Below are 17,271 nucleotides of genomic sequence, written 5' to 3'. Positions count from 1 at the left end.
ATTCAACCCAGAGAAGCCGGCCAACAATAACAGAAGTGCGGATTTGCTTTCGTAAACGGTTGCCCCCGTCACATCCAATGAGTCATTTAAAGTTGGCCAGAAAACTGAAAAACGATTAAGGAATAACACGTCTTTCTGGAGTCATACGCATACATGTTTACATTCGAATGATGGATGAAAGGGAGCCCGTTGTTTGCAGGGAATTGCATAAACACCACTTTGCCGCAGTATAAAAAAGTAGTGATGTTGGAGTAGTCAGGGGGCAAGATATTGCCGGCCATTGCTTATGTAGCCATTTCCTTTAACCTGTGTATTTGAAGAAATATGGCCGCACAGACATGAGAGACACAATGCCGCAGAATGGGAAGCAAACGTCTCGTCAAGCAATGGGATGTCCTCTTGTCAGCTGTGCAGCCTTGGCCATATACAGGCGCAAAAGATCTGATAGTCAGTTCAAAACATGCTACATATGGGTGGTATCTTAAAGTAACCCTCCTGTCAGGAGCTTAAAATTATATGTAAGTCAATACCTACCTGCTATCTACTTTCTTCACTTATTGCTCTTTCACTGCTTTTTAGCTTAGGACAGAGCTGTGACTATAGTTTAGCTACAGTGCCTAATCTAAAGTAATCTGGAACACACCCCTTGTCTCATTATTGGTCCAGATTGCCTCCTCTGTAGCCAATGATGAAACAGAGGGTATGTCCCAGACTACTTCAGATAAGGCACTGTAGCTAATCTATAGTCAAAGGTCACAGCTCTGTCCTAATAGAGTTGAGCTAAAAAGTAGTTAAGGAACAAGCAATGAGGAAAATAAACAGCAGGTGATCATTCCCTGTACTGATTTACATATCAGTTTTACGCTCTAGACTGGAGAGTTGCTTTAAGGCTTTATTCACACAAGCGTATATCGGACGCTGTTTTCACGGCCAGCCGATATACGCTACCATCTGATGCATTGGATTCCAATGCATCAGATTAGACGGGCAATTTTTCCGCCACGTAACAGCGCCCGGCCAGCCAAGATAGCGCATAGGAGCGCATTTCAGCTGGGCACTTTTACGCCAGCCAGGAAAGATAGTCCTGGAAATATCTTCCTGGCCGAAATGGGAGCCTATGACAGATGCCAGAGAAGGGAGGTGGGAGGGAGTTTAGCAGCATGACTGCTAAACTCCCTCCCTTTTCTCTCTGCCCCTTGACAGCTGTTTGCAATGGGAGGGGGCGGGAGCTTGAGCAACTAGCTCCCGCCCCATCCTCTCCCATTGCAAACAGCCACTGGGATGCCCACTGATCCTGAAAATTGGGCTGCAGTGCTTGAACTCGCCTATCTCCAATGGTCCCAATAAAATGAATGGAGCAGCGGTTTGAATGTGTAACCACCGCTTCAGGATGAGTCGGAGTCTTCTCTGGAATGTAGAGACCCCAGGTGTCGGACCCCCACTGATCTGAGAGTTATACACTATTATGTGGATAGGGGATAACTTTCAAATTAGCAAAACCCTTTTAAATGCAGGCTGTAACATAGGATAAGTACAAGATAAGTAATACAGTGGTTCCTATAGCCTCTTACACACATGCCCAGAGGTGGACATCGGATGTAATATTCACTTTTCAATGTAAGACAATGTAAATTACACACCTGTTTCTGGACAGAATCCATACGTTTTATCCTGGTCATAGTCTTCTGTGGTTGCACACCACCTGTAGCCATCTGACCTTCCCTCCGTTGTACAGCTGTCATAGCTTGTGCCTTGAAACTTAAAAGGAAACTTGCAAGGTTTGCCTTCTGCATTTCCAGCTAGAGTGAATAATACTGGAGGAGGAAAGCAAGAGAGTTACTGTTACTGCTGACTCTATGCCAAATAGTAAGAATTAGTGAACAGATAGAAGGGAGAATGACCGAAGCTATAGAAGCGCTCACATAAACCCTTTTTAGAAGCGCAGAATCTGCGCTTCTAAAAAAGAACGGACAGCGAGTGCCAACTTGCCTGTCAGCTTCGTGGTGCACGCTGTTCGGGGTGCTTACCATAAGCTCCTATGGGAGCCGTAGAAGCAAGCTGCCTGCACCACAGACGTGTGAATGGGTTGCTCCACGAAGCTAGGGGCAGCCGTTTACACGCATAATCCCTGCATGCCAGCAGCGTGGTTTACATGTTCCTTAGCAGCGTGTAAAACGCACTAGTCTGACCGAGCCCTTACATTGTAATTTTATAATCTTGTGTTGGTACCTCACACGTGTATTTTATGTATTGTTTATTTCATTTTAACGTTCTTCCCTCTTCATTAAAACCTCACCCTTAATCTCTTATAGTCTAGTTTTAGTATTTAATCCAGCTGAACTGACCAAGGGGTTTTGCCCCAAACACGTTTTCCAATGCTGGTTGTCTATTTGACCAATTAAAGGAGAAATTTCCACCTAATTGTTCAGATTTTTCAATTATTTTCAGAGTGTTGTGCCGAGCCACAGGGTTTTCTTCTTGCACTCCTCCACTTTAATACATTTGGCACAGATCCAGCCAGTCTTTGCAGTTTTGATGGCCTATGTTTAGAATACCTGATCAGTGAGGGCCCGACTCCCGGCACCCCCATTCATCGCCAGACTGAATCATTGGTGGACATTTATAAAAGCTTCTACTACAGAATTCTGGGGTAAAAAAGTTGCAAACCTTTCAACAAGTCCCACTTGAGCAAACATTTGTGACTTTTTGGCACCGGCTTTACCACTTTTCTGAAAAGTGGCCATGGCTTGTCGAGAGGGGGTGTCGCCTCCCCAAGCTAATGGGTTTATAGAAATTTACGCCAGAAACTAGTGTAAATTATGCCATATAACCACGTTTAAGCACTTTGGCAAACCCTGGTGCCGTCATTGTAGTGAATGGAACAGCAGTGTGCCCGCACAACCTCTACTCCATTCCCTCAGCGACCGACTGGACAGGGAATAACTTTATAACCTGGCAAAGCCCTTTAAGGCCTGCTCACGTGTTCCGAATTTGATAAGACTTTCAAGTCAGATTCTTTTAGAAAATCTTCATCAAAGTCAATCACAATTATCTTCCAGTTGTAGTGAATGGGATTGTTCAGTAACCTGGTTCACATGCATCGGAAATTAAATACATGGAGATTTTTCGGATTTTTGATCACACCGCAAAAAAAAGTAAGCTATTCAAATAATGACTATATTCATTATTTCTGCAGATTCCACCCAGAACAGCCATGGATTAGCCCACGCGGACTAGCTCCATTGAATGGGAATAATCCTTAGGCAGATCCGCCAACACATCCACTGCACATCTGCGGCAGAAATCCATGGATCAGCCTTAGATCCTCTTGCAAATACACGTCAGATATGCCTTAGGGAAATCTTTTACATCTCAACATCTCCTTAAAGAGATTTGCAGGAACAAATAGTGTGTTTTTTGCTGACACCACTTCCAGGCCGCTGTGGTCTAAATTGTTCTTGGACAAGTTAGAAAACAAAGAAGGTTTTTTTGAGCTCATGATGACACTGACTCATGCAGGCTGCCCTGTAACTACATAGGACTGTAGAACGGCTTGGAAAGAAAAGGCCTTTCTGATGAGAAACATATGTCTCAGCTGCCTGCAGAAAAATCCCTAAGAAATGTTTGGAAAGATCAAAAAAGTGCCTGCAAATAAAAATATACAATTCAGGGAAATCACTGCTCAGTCAAGCGTTTAACCCCTGGTTCTTTCCAGCTGTACTCCAGATTGTATCCACTGAAGGACAGCGTCTTGTCATGTCTGAGCACCCACATTGACGTTTTTACCATCCTACAGATTATAATCTTCAGCAAACCTTAGGTTTTTTTGTGCAAAGCATCAAAATAATCCATGCTAATTAGCAAAAATCTGTCCCACTGGTCATAAAAATAAACTGTACTCACAATTATTACTGCTTTCTACCAGAGACGTAGCATGAAGTTCCCAGGGACCTATACAAAATCTGCAACAAGGACCCCCAACTATGACATTTCAATTCTAGTCGGTAGGGGTATTGTCTCTCATTGAGGAGAGCACCTAGAAGGTGAGTGAGGAGACTTATAAGGCCATGTATGCACCTCTGGGTAATATGCAAATAAGGAAGGTGGAATAATGTCTCTGTAGCGCCACCTATTGGATGGCAGCATTCTTGCAAATCAAGGTCAGACACTTTATACAGGTCTTAACAAAGATTGGGAATTGAAAACCAAGCCAGAAACCATATCAATTCTAGTACTGGAGTCCACATATAGAGCAGAGGGACTTATTGGGCCTCTTAGAGAAAGGCAAAGCCAAAACCCTTGGGTAATAGTTGTCAATTTTGAATCACAAGCTTGGCCAGTTTTAGTGCGTTGCAAACCAGGACACAACCCCTCAAGAGAAACTTTAGAGTGGAGTGGAAAAACATGTTGCTCTATTGTTACTGCAGAGCATTCATTGGCACTGTATGGAAGTATGATTTAGACAAAGTATAACATGTATGGAAGTATGATTTAGGCAAAGTATAGCGGTATTATTTATGCACTGAACGGCAGTATTGTGAATAGTAGTGCATGCAGATCTGCAGCTGCAACTAATGAATATCTGCATCAGAAATCTGCAGCAATCACATGGATTTTTATTTAAATCCGTGTCGGATTAGTACTGTGTGAATATACGCTTAGCGTAGGGACTTCTATAAATACCGCCATGCAGAGTACATTTCAGCACTCAACACAATGGGCTGTATTTAATAAGAGTATATCTCCCCCTAAACAGAAAGTTGAAGCTCTATGCCAGACATTTGTGGTTTACATTACAACTAAGTGCATACTGGCGGTAACTTTGTTCTTTGTTCCTACAAATGTTCCTTCTCATGTCACTAAATAAACTAACAGATCTACATACGGTATTTTCCTTAACAGTACGACATCCTGCTCTGCTGTTCTGTTGTGTTTTTAAGCATGTATAAGGAATGTTGTCTACAGTTCCTCCACTGTAATCTCCATCCGCATTGTCAATAACCAAAACGACATTTTCGACACAAAAATTGTCCATACTAGCATGACACCTCCAACATTGCTCATATCTTGCCACAAGTGCAAGACGCAAGATTGAGCTATACCAAGGCCACTGTAAAACACTAAGGCCACCTGCAGACGAGCGGGTCGGATCCGGCAGCGAGAATTCTCGCCGCGCGATCCGACCCGAGCGCCTGCAGGGACGAGCGCGTACTCACCCGCGCCTGGCGGCCCCGGCTCTTTCATGTGCCGGCTGCCGCGCAGCCGGCGCATGCGCAGACCGGAGCCGGCGGCCGGGTGAGTGCGTGCCCCGCAGAAAATTAGAGCATGCCGCGGTTTGTTTGCCGCGCGAGATTTCGCGCGGCCAAACCGCGGCCGTCTGCATAGGAGTGCGTATTTTAATGCACTCCTATGCAAACTTTCAGCGGCGGAAATCCCGCGGGAAATCCCGCGGCGGGATTTCCGCTCGTCTGCAGGCGGCCTAAAGCTCCTTCTGTATAGGACCAGGCTTCAAGGGGGTTGCTTTGACAACAGTATTGACAGCTGTGTCAGCCGCTGTCAGATTAAATTTATGGTTGTAGATAGGAATCGCTACAATATTGGAGGTAACCTTTAACTTATATTACAATTATAGGCTGGTAGTGTTGGAAGGGACCTCCAGGGTCATCTGATCCAGCCCCCTGCTCAGTGCAGGACGATTAAATTATCCCAGACAGATATTTGCCCAGCCTTTGTTTGAACACTTCCATTGAAGGAGAACTCACCACCTCCCGTGGTAACCTGTTCCACTCATTGATCACTCTCACTGTCAGAAAGTTTTTACTAACATCTAATCTGTGTCTCCTCCCTTTCAGTTTCATCCCATTGCTTCTAGTTTTTCCTTGTACAGAGGAGAATAGGGCTGATCCCTCTGCATTGTGACAGCCCTTCAGATATTTGTAGACAGCTATTAAGTCTCCTCTCAGCCTTCTTTTTTACAAGCTAAACATTCCCAAATCCTTTAACCGTTCCTCATAGGACATGATTTGCAGACCGCTCACCATCTTGGTAACTCTTCTCTGAACTTGCCCCAGTTTGTCTGTCTTTTTTTTAATTGGGGTGCCTAGAACTGGACACTGTATCCCAGATGAGGTCTGACTAAGGAATAGTAGAGGGGGATAATGACCTCATGTGATCTAGACTCTATGCTTCTCTTAATACATCCCAGAATTGTGTTTGCCTTTTTACAACTGCTTCACACTGTTGAATAATGTTTAGTTTGTGATCTATTAGTATACCCAAGTCTTTTTCCCATGTGCTGCTGCTTGGCCCAATTCCTCCGATTCTGTATGTGTTTTTGTCATTTTCCTTGCCTAGATGTAGGACTTTGCATTTCTCCCTATTAAATACCATTCTGTTAGTCGCCGACCACTGTTCAAGCTTGTCTAGAGAATTTTGAATCCTCTCTCTTCTCTAACGTTAACTATCTACTATCCACTGAATAGAGGATAAATGCTAGATTGTTAGGGGTCCAACCACTGAGATCCTCACCAATCTACAGAACGGGGGACTCTGGCCTTCCTTTCCCCACAGTAGAAAGTTTAAATGGAACAGCAGTTTAGCATATGCCCAGTATTTAATAAAGAATACTTACATTCATGAGGACAAAAGCCATATTTCCCATCTTTATCAAAGTTGTAGGTGGTTGAACACCAGAGAAATCCATCAGTTCGTCCAGAATCCGTGCAGCTGTTGTATTCCTTGTCATTGAAGAGGAAAGGAAATTTACAGAACTCGCCATCCGCATTTCCATATTTCACTTTCACGACTGTGGTGAAGAATAACTGCTGTTTAACAGGGCAAAGATAACATCACAGCAGACAAGTGATTTAGTTAAAGGGGATTTCCAGCCCCATAACATTTGTATTAACTGCTGACTATGGTATCAAATAACAAAATGAATCATGCTTGGCTTCCAAATCCGCCGCCGCAGTAATGACACATCAACCTCACTAACATCCTTGCTGTGGCCAGTGACTGGCTGCAGCGATTAGGTGCTGAGCTGCTGACTTTGAGTTCTACCAACTATTATACTAGGAAAAGTTAACCCATAAAACCATTGTTACTTAAATTATATTTGCAAACAAATTCACGTTACCTTGTCCTTCTCCTAAAGTCCAAAGTTCATCATCATCAAAATGAGAATCGCCACCAATTCCTGTTCCCGGTGCAAAAGCATGTGCCAATAGTCCATCTTTACCGTCAAATGGATAGCCATCGCCATGTTCTGAGAAGCAGATAAATGATATAGATGAAGAAGTCTACAACACAGCGTAGACATAGAGCAAGAAACAAACAGTGAATTACCCCAGCGACCAAAATTGATCATGATGTCTGCTTCTCCATCCATGAGTCGAGTGAACTTTAAAGGAGTGACATTACTCCAGACTTGAAACGCCCGAGCAAAAGCATCATCCACAGTTTCAGAATCCAGATCTATAGTGTATCCCAAGATCCTAGAGAAAACTATTAAATGTTTAGTGAAAAGAAGATTTCTTAAAGGGGCTGTCCAACTCCTAAAGTGTTACCGCACTTTTTAAAAACTTTTGACATATCAGAGCAATATGTTAAAACATTAGATCAGCGGCGGTTCAAGTGCTGAGACCCCACTAATCGCTGAAATGAAAGGGCTGCAGCGCTCACTTGAGCACTGTGCTGCTTCGGTTATCTTCATTGCTTGTCGGCTCCTCTCGGCAGCTGAAGATGGACGAGTAGATGTCTATAAAAATCTATGCATCTGTCTTGAGCTGTTGAAAGAAGACAGCCGTAAAAGAAGGCAGCCAAAGCGGCACAGCGCCAAGTGAGCACTGCAGCCCCTTCATTTCAGTGATCAGTGGGATCTCAGCACCCAGACTCCCAATGGTCAAAACGTTTGTCATGTAACTCTGACATAACAAAGGTTTTTAAAAAGTGCAGTTACCCTTTAACTAATGATGAACTATCCTCAGGGGTTCAAGGCTCTGTGATCTAGGGATTATTCCAATTGCCAGATTAAAGTCAATTGGCTACTACCATATTGCTTGTTTTTTTTGCCTTCCTCTGGATCAACATTGGAAGGCGATAGGCTGAACTGGGTGGACATATTTTTTTTTTTTCAGAAAGCAGATAGTTCCTTACACATTGCAATAGCTCTGGTGGCTAATGCGGGCACTGTTCCCATTGAATTCCATGCAATACTATCCCAACCGCTGTAGTGTGTATGAAGCTATCTGCTTCCTACTCTCTGTCAGCAGCCCAGTGAAAAGCTGAATGGCAGGGTCCCAAGCAGCGCACCCCCACTGTTCAACTACTGATGATCTATCCTGAGGATAGGCCATCAATAGTTAAGAGATGGACAAGCCCTTTAAAGGGATATTCTGAAGATTGAGCAAAATGTTAAAAATTTCCCTAACATTTCCACTTATTGCCATTAAACTAAAAGTCCATCTAAATCATAAAACTGAACCCGATTACCTTTTTTTGCCGACCTGCATCTCCACTGCTCTCTAGCCAGCTTCAGATTTCCACATTGTTATTTAAAATAGCCGCCAGGGAGGGCAAAAGCTACATCTCCCACAATGCACCATTGCCAGTTACTGATAAGTGTGCACTCACGACTGTGCAAACTGTGTTCTCAGTACAGAATTTGAAGGCACTGAGCAATGCTCGACCAGTAAAACAGTGGAGCATACAGGTCATAACCATTGCATACCAATGGAGAACTAAGCGGGGGTAGATGGCAAACAAATTCTGCGCAATCCCTGAGATCCCTGGGTGCTGCGCATCTTTGCAGAGGAAACGTTTTCTGCTGCGGAATTAAGAACGTCTTACAGAATTGTTGTTGCGCATTTCTAACATACATGAGATAGAATTCCTCAATGAAAGCAATATCTCTGCAGCTTTGTAAAACAAGCTATAACACTACATTGCAAAGTTACATGTCAGCGCCTTATGAAGCATATAACTTTTACTATGAATCACCGGAATACCCCTATAAGTGTGACCATACATAGTGCGATCCTAGTGAGCAGGTCATGAATTCACCTGTATGTTATATCAGTTTTCTCCCATTTGGGTTTCCTAGGGAAGAACTGATAGTTGGACACATCAGGGTTACCACATCTAGGCTTTTTCATCGTTTCAATTGTGGTTTGATCCATCTCTCCTGTCTCTGCAATACGGAAGAACTTCTGCATTTTCTTCAGCGTATCTTTTAACACCATCAGACACGTGTCTTTAGGGCAGCCATAATATTTCAGTAGGTATTGCTGTTAGGTAAATATAAGGATAATATTATAATTAGAAATACGATGTAATATCATTTTATGATTAGTATAAAAAGAAAATGAAACAGCTGTCTGTGTATGGATTCTGACTTGGTGTTCAATTCCCAGTCATTGTTAAAAGGCTTGTATAAAGAGTCTAACACTGACTTGCAGAAATGCTAGCCTTCCAATAGGTGGCACTGCAGAGGTATTGTTCCATCTTCCTTATTTGCATATTACCCAGAGGAGCAGGGATGGCCTTATAAGTCTCTTCACATCTTCTAGGTCCTCTCCTTAAGGAGAAACGATACCCTTCCAGACACATGATTAGTATATTAGCAAAAGAATGTGGACCTATGGACAGACTCCAGAGGATGGGGCTTGTGCACAGACATACTATCAGGCATTGTCCGTACCGCAGAGATCCAGTTATTTCCATTTCTATAGACTACTGTATCTTAGTTTGTGTGATGCTGATCTGGTTACCAGTACTATTCTGTATGTCCCAATATATAGTATATCATTTTACATTTTTTTACAGCTTCTTAAAAGGTAGTGCCATGTTTTATTCTGGGAACATCTCTGATTCGTGATGTTTTTGCAGTGATGGGAATTCTGTCATTGCTTTGGTATTTTTTGGATAAGTTGTGTAACCAGGATAAAAGGCTAACACGGCAAATGTCTGCGGGCTACATATCATGTGACAATGTTGTTTCAACATTATTGAATACATGTTGCCAGTGTAACGCTAGACCTAGCAGAAAAAAAAACAAAAACTAGCTAGACTTATAAACATTTCCACTATTAAAGCGACCCTCCGAGCCTGGAGAAAAAAAGATGGCCGCACAGCTTCTTTACCTACCTGATGCACACAGTGTATTAGTATGTATTGGTAGTCTAAGATACTAGATGCTGCTTTAATTGGCCAGTGCTGCTCATGTGATCAGCACTGGCCAGTCAGAACAGCATGTAGTGTCTTAGACTACCAATGTATACTAATACACAGCATGTATCAGGTAGTCAGAGAAGCGGTGCGGCCATCTTTGTTTCTACAGGGTCAGAGGGTTGGAAGGCTAATCTGAACAAATGACAGAATATTTTAGTATATATTACTGAAGACTCTTGCAAAGGATCGTTACCTTGTTGTGGTGCTGGAGCTTCAGCACCTCAATGACGCCATGAGCGAAACCGTGAAGGGACACCCAAGAGGAGAAGGTCATAATGGAGAGGTCAGACTAAATACAATCTCTGGGGAAGGTAATGGCAACCTACCCCAGTATTCTTGCCATGAAAACTAAATGGATCAGTGCAACCAGAGATATGTCAGTATACCATCGGAAGATGGGACTCCCAGATCAGAAAATGGTCAAAATGCTACTGGGGAGGAACAGAAGATAAGCTCAACTAGCCCTAGTTGTGATGACACAGCTAGCTCAAAGCCAAAAAGGATGGTTAACGGCCGATGGTGCTGGTGGTGAACGACAAATCTGATGTTCTAAAGATCAACACACTATAGGAACCTGGAATGTAAGATCAATGAATCGGGGCAAATGGACGTGGTGAGATGTCAAGATTAAATATAGACATTCTGGGTGTCGGTGAACTGAAGTGGACTGGAATGGGCAACTTCACAACAGATGACCACCAGATATACTACTGTGGACAAGAGGACCACAGAAGAAATGGAGTAGCCTTCATAATTTATAATAAAGTGGCTAAAGCAGTGCTTTGACACAATCCAAAAAATGATAGAATGATCTCAATTCGAGTTCAGAGTAAACCATTTAACATCACAGTGATCCAAATATACGCCCTGACCACAGCTGCCGAAGAAGCAGAAGTAGATCAGTTCTATGAGGATCTGCAGCACCTACTGGATAATACACCAAAAAGAGACATTATTTTCATTAAAGGAGTGCTAAGGTGGTAATCACATGACACCTGGGATCACAGGCAAGCATGGTCTGGGACAACAAAATGAAGAGGGACATAGGCTGATAGAATTTTGCCAGGACAACTCACTGTGTATAATAAACACTCTCTTTCAACAACCTAAAAGACGGCTATATACATGGAATTCACCAGATGGTCAACATTGTGATCAGATTGACTACATCCTTTGCAGCCAAAGGTGGCGGACATCCATTCAGTCGGTGAAAACAAGACCTAGAGCTGACTGCAGTTCAGATCAGGAACTTCTTGTGGCACAGTTTAGAATCAGACAAAAGAGAATAAGGAAGACACACAGATCAGTTAGATATGATCTCACTAATATTCCTAATGAATATGCAGTGGAGGTGAGGAATAGATTTAGGGGACTAGATTTAACAGATAGTGTCCCAGAAGAACTTTAGACAAAAGGTCGCAACATTGTTCAGGAGGCGGCAACAAAGAACGTCCCAAAGAAAACCAAGAAGGCAAGATGGTTGTCTGCTGAGACACTGGAAGTAGCCCAAGAAAGAAGGAAAGCAAAAGGAAACCGTGATAGGCGGAGATATGCTAAATTAAATGCACAATTCCAGAGGTTAGCCAGAAGGGATAAGGAACTATTTCTAAACAAGCAATGCATGGAAGTGGAAGAAGACAATAGAATAAGAAGGACAAAATACCTCTTCCAGAAAATTAGAAACATAGGAGGTAAATTTCAGGAAAAAATGGGCATGATCAAAAACAAACATAGCAAGGATCTAACAGAAGCAGAAGAGATCAAGAGAAGGTGGCGAGAATATACGGAAGATCTGTATAGGAAGGATAATAATATCAAGGATAGCTTTGACGGTGTGGTGAGTGAATTAGAACCAGACATCCTGAGGAGTGAGGTTGAATGAGCCTTAAGAAGCATTGCTAATAACAAGGCAGCAGGAGACGATGGTATCCCAGCTGAACTGTTTAAAATCTTGAAAGATGATGCTGTCAAGGTAATACATGCCATATGCCAGCAAATATGGAAAACACAAGAATGTCCATCAGATTGGAAAAAATCAATTTATATCCCCATACCAAAAAAGGGGAACACTAAAGAATGCTCTAACAATCATACAGTGGCCCTTATGTCACATGCCAGTAAAGTAACGCTCAAGAACCTGCAAGGTAGACTCCAGCAATTCATGGAGCGAGAGTTGGCAGATGTACAAGCTAGGTTCAGAAAAAGGCAGAGGAACTAGAGACCAAATTGACAATATCCGCTGGATAATGGAGGCAGGGAATTTCAGAAAATCATCTATTTCTGTTTTATTAATTATTCTAAAGCCTTTGACTGTGTGGATCATAATAAATTGTGGCAAGTTCTTGGTGGTATGAGGATACCAAGTCACCTTGTATGCCTCCTGTGGAATCTGTATAACGACCAAGTAGCAAAGGTAAGAACAGACCATGGAACAACAGATGAGTTTAAGATTGGGAAAGGAGTACGGCAGGGGTGTATACTCTCACCCTACCTATTAAACTTGTATGCAGAACACATCATGTGACAAGTGGGGATGGATGAATCCAAGGCTGGAGTTAAAATCGCTGGAAGAATCATTAACAATCTTAGATATGCAGATGATACAATTTTGATGCCTGAAAGCTAGGAGGAGCTGAGGAACCTTATTACCAAGGTGAAAGAAGAAAGTGCAGAAGCTGGGTTGCAGTTAAACATAAAAAAACAAGATTATGGCAACCAGATTAATTCACAACTGGCAAGTAGAGGGAGAAAACATGGAGGCAGTGACAGACTTTATATATCTGGGCGCAAAGATTACTGCAGACGTGGGCTGCAGCCAGGAAATTAGAAGACGTTTATTTCTTGGGAGGACAGCAATGACCAATGTTAATAAAATAGTTAAGAGCAGAGACATCACACTGATAACGAATGCCCGCATAGTTCAAGCAATGGTATTCCCCATAGTAACCTATGGATGTGAGAGCTGGACCATAAGGGAGGCTGAGGGAAGGAAAATAGACACTTTTGAACTGTGGTGTTGGAGGAAAATGCTGAGAGTGCCTTGGACCGCAAGAAGATCAAACCAGTCCATACTGCAGGAAATAAAGCTAGACTGCTCACTGGAGGGAAGGATATTGAAGGCAAAACTGAAGTACTTTGGCCACATAATGAGAAGACAGGATACCTTGGAGAAGATGCTGATGTTGGGGAAAGTGGAAGGCAAAAAGAAGAGGGGCCGACCAAGGGCAAGATGGGCGGATGATATCCTTCAGGTGACGGCCTGTACCTTGGTGGAGTTGGGAGTGGTGACAGCCGATAAAAAGCTCTGGCGTGAGCTGGTCCACGAGGTCCCAAAGAGTCGGAAGCGTCTGAACGAATAAACAACATTACTGAAGAAAAGAAGTCAGAATAAAGAGCCACTTTTAAGAGTGCTTCCAACTCAGGTAGACTCTCCACCCCATTGTGTTACATGGTCTTCCATTCATCTGAATTAAGACCATATAATGCCACATTTATGAAGCGCTGGAAATCAGAATTCTGACATCAAAAAGTTGCAGTTTTAGCGCACACTTCAAAATTGCAACTTTTAGGGCTTTTATGCTACATCTCAACCACTTACAAAAAAAAAATGAATAGGGCCCAACTTTACAGGGCGTAACTGTGCACAACCCATCACCTTTACTATAATCTACCCCAAAAACTATCCTAGATTGCAGCAAAAACCTTTTCCAGCTCTGAGTTGTTATAGGCTTTCAAATTGCGCAAGGAACTGCCACTAAATCATGACAATTGCACCATTCTCAGGTTTGTATTTGTCTGGCGCCCAGCCTTGGTTCTTAGCAATATTACTGTTGTTAAAAGGGTTCGGTCATTAGAAACCTAAAATTCTATATTTACCTATTGCTGCCCGTCAGTCTTCTTACCGCATCTTCTCCTGTAGTCCCCCTGGGTCACCTCACTGCAAGCCAGATGATTCTTCTTCCGGCGACGAAGCATCCATTCTTGCCAGTCTCCTTCCTGCAGGACAATTTACGCTATGCCACTAGAGACATAGCATTCAGAGCCTAGCAGGGAGTCCCGAGCTATTGCCGAGACTGCGCATGCATGCTGTCTCTCTGCAATAGTATATTAACTCTTGTGTGCAGTCTCTGGAATAGATCAGCACTCCTTGCTAGGCAGCGAACATTACGGCACTAGTGACGAAACCTACAATGACCTGCCGGAAAAAAACTGCAGAGAATGGACGCAATATAACAAGAAGAAGAGGATCCGGCTGGCTGGAGCTGACGTGACCCGGGAACTGGAAGGACTTCAGTGAGGAGAAGATGCAGTAAGAAGAGTAAGTAAGAAGCTTTTTTAAATGACAAAACCCCTTTAATGCACTTTGCATTTGGGTACCATTAAAGAGACCTTTCACATGGGACATAAATAGTCTGTGTGGACATTGCTCTGTCACAATGCTGTCCTTAACAGTGGAGCATAGAGGTCATAACTATTGGATACCAATGGAGAAATAAGCGGGGGCAGACCACAAACAAATTCTGCACGTCTTTACTTCAAAACTGAAAGATTAAATTCTGCAACGGAGAAGCTTTCTGCTGAAGGACCATCTAAGTTATACATATGCCATACCCATTATTGGTTAATAGCAATATGACAATTGTTAGTTCTCACTCTCATGGGTGTATGTGGCCCGTGTATTTTTCATGCGCATTATAGCAGTACACAGCAAATACGTATGTTACATGCATATTTGCTGCGTATGTTAAATCCCCATAGCTTATGTTGGTGCATATCACACGCGTAATACGCACCAAATAGGACATACAGCACTTTTTTTAAGTACACAATCCTTTAGTGAAAAGACATACAGGTGTGAATGGCCCAACAGAAATCAATGGGTTTTTAGCACTGCGCATTACATGCGATAAAAATCTGGTGCACAATATGTATTTGCCATTTTCCTAATCTGCTTATATTGACATTGTTGTCGGTTATTTTATAGTAGCATTAAAATTGTTACTGAGCTTTGTAATTTGGTACTGGCTCTGGCTTATATAAGTGGTCCCCCCTTGGATCATTGCATTATTACCATTGTTAAAGGGAAATGAAACCTTATTTTGCTCCCCTCAATGAGAGCGCCAAATGGTAGTGCCTGTTGCACTGATATGTCTGTATGTGTGGATCTGTGCAGTAGTTTTGGAGAAACTTGCATTTTATTAGTAGCAGCCAGACACAGAACTAGTCCTGCATGTTCATGAGCTGCAGCTAGCCACGCCCACCCTGCCCTCCAGCCAATGATTTGCAGCTTTCTCTCTGCACAGTAATGGGCAGGCAGCAGTCAATCAATGGCTGGAAGGTGGGATGAGCAAGGAAGACTAGCCTGCAGCTCATGAATATCCAGGACTACTTTAAGTAGTCCTATGTGCTACTGGTAAAAAGTATTTCCTTTTTTTTGAAACTCCATTGAAATCAATGAGGAAAAAAGGAGATTCACCTTTTTCCGTTTTATTTCAATTTCTCTCCTTTAAAAACGGAGCAGTGACGCAAACCCTAAACTGACCCTAGGTGTGGAAGCAGCCTTATCAATGTCTGTGTGCTTTGAATTATTGGGCACCACGCCAAGTACATCTTGGGTGTACAGGTGTGGTGCCCACTGTTGGTTTATTGCAGTATTACAATTGTGCATGAGATTTACAATTTGGTAGCTCCCTCCTCCAGGTTTATATAGGTTGTTAATATACCTCTCCTGGTATATATGTGTGGTGCCCTCTGTTGGTGTATAGCAGTATTAAAATTGTTAGTGAGCTTTGTCATTTTGTACTACCTCAAGTGTACATATGGGGTGATCACCCTTGGTTGATGTCAGTAATATATATATATTTTTCTGAAAACATATATATTTACCAATATTTAGTTATGATGGAACAATATTACTGCCTTGATAAAGCCTCATCTTACCCTTTCCTGTGCCAGTACTCTCAGTTCTATGTATAACCCAGTATACCATTGACCATTCGTGCAATCGGTACTAGTGATTGGGTTTTTTAGCTATGTCGCTATGTCTATGGTAGCTAGACCTACTAGGAAGGAAGTTTCTTCAGGTAGGATGTCCAACGTAACACCTAGAAATAATTCATTTTTAAGACGTTCAGGACAAACTGGAAGAGTAGAAGGAAAAGCCATTGGCATGAGTCTACTTACAGTGACCATTTCTTTGTCCGTCTTGGGCGAGGTGTCTCCGGGAAACTTTATGATGGGAGAAGGTGCAGCTTCATTTTCATTAAACTGAATAAAGAGCTGGTAATAAAAGGCGCAGATCTGGAGTATACGGAGGGTGTTCATGTTTTCTGGGCACTGCCACGTCTGTAGATATCTGAGGAGCTTCTACCTGAAGCTCTGGGCACTGGAGAGGTAACAAATCCCTGTGTGTGGCTGCTGAGGTTTATGGTCGGGCTAAGTTCCTTTGTATGTGAAGGATCCAGATGTACTGTGTATTCTGCAGAGGAAACAGGAGAGGAGGGGGAAGGCCAGATGTGGCGGGTAGGATGTCCTTGTTAACCCTCACTGCACCAGTTTACTGCTGGACTGAAAACTTCTCTTTGTAGGTGAACTCTGAAATCCCACCAGCAACTATATGACAAGTCCTGGCACTTCAGCGTTGGGTTATATTTCTAATGCACAAATGTAAATCAGGGATTACTTTACGGAATCTTCTAAAATGCCAGCATATAATAATTTTAGTTGTCCTTAATCTGGGAGTGCCACTAAACTCTTACATTAGGGAATTGTTGATGCAAGTTGTACTTTAATATATAACTTGACCAAAATTCAGCCACAATGAGATAGTAGCAGTAACAGTCAAATAGTACCAACCAAAGAGTGCCAGCTACAATGCCCTTCTAAAGAGATAGATAGATAGATAGATAGATAGATAGATAGATAGATAGATAGATAGATAGATAGATAGATAGATAGATAGATAGATAGATAGATAGATAGATAGAAAGAAGTAGATGGACAGACAGATAATGTTTTATGAGTCGGAGTCAGTACATTGATACC

The 17,271-nt window shown here is 42.6% G+C and overlaps 1 protein-coding gene across 1 annotated transcript in view; it reads right to left on the bottom strand.

The window, feature by feature from the left end:
- The window catches only part of MMP2 (matrix metallopeptidase 2), a 45,524-nt gene extending 28,820 nt beyond the window's left edge, over positions 1-16,704 (bottom strand). The window contains exons 1-6 of the mRNA XM_066583882.1: positions 16,411-16,704; positions 9,061-9,284; positions 7,345-7,493; positions 7,136-7,264; positions 6,632-6,805; positions 1,641-1,814 (exon numbers count right to left, since the gene is read on the bottom strand). Of these exons, the coding sequence (XP_066439979.1) occupies positions 1,641-1,814; positions 6,632-6,805; positions 7,136-7,264; positions 7,345-7,493; positions 9,061-9,284; positions 16,411-16,551 (991 nt within the window). The 5' untranslated portion in view covers positions 16,552-16,704. The remainder of the gene's footprint in view (positions 1-1,640; positions 1,815-6,631; positions 6,806-7,135; positions 7,265-7,344; positions 7,494-9,060; positions 9,285-16,410) is intronic.
- Positions 16,705-17,271: the final 567 nt, after the last annotated feature.

This window comes from Eleutherodactylus coqui, chromosome 11 (assembly GCF_035609145.1).
Source record: "Eleutherodactylus coqui strain aEleCoq1 chromosome 11, aEleCoq1.hap1, whole genome shotgun sequence".
Lineage (NCBI taxonomy): Eukaryota > Metazoa > Chordata > Amphibia > Anura > Eleutherodactylidae > Eleutherodactylus > Eleutherodactylus coqui.
This window is presented reverse-complemented; position numbering and strand designations above follow the sequence as displayed.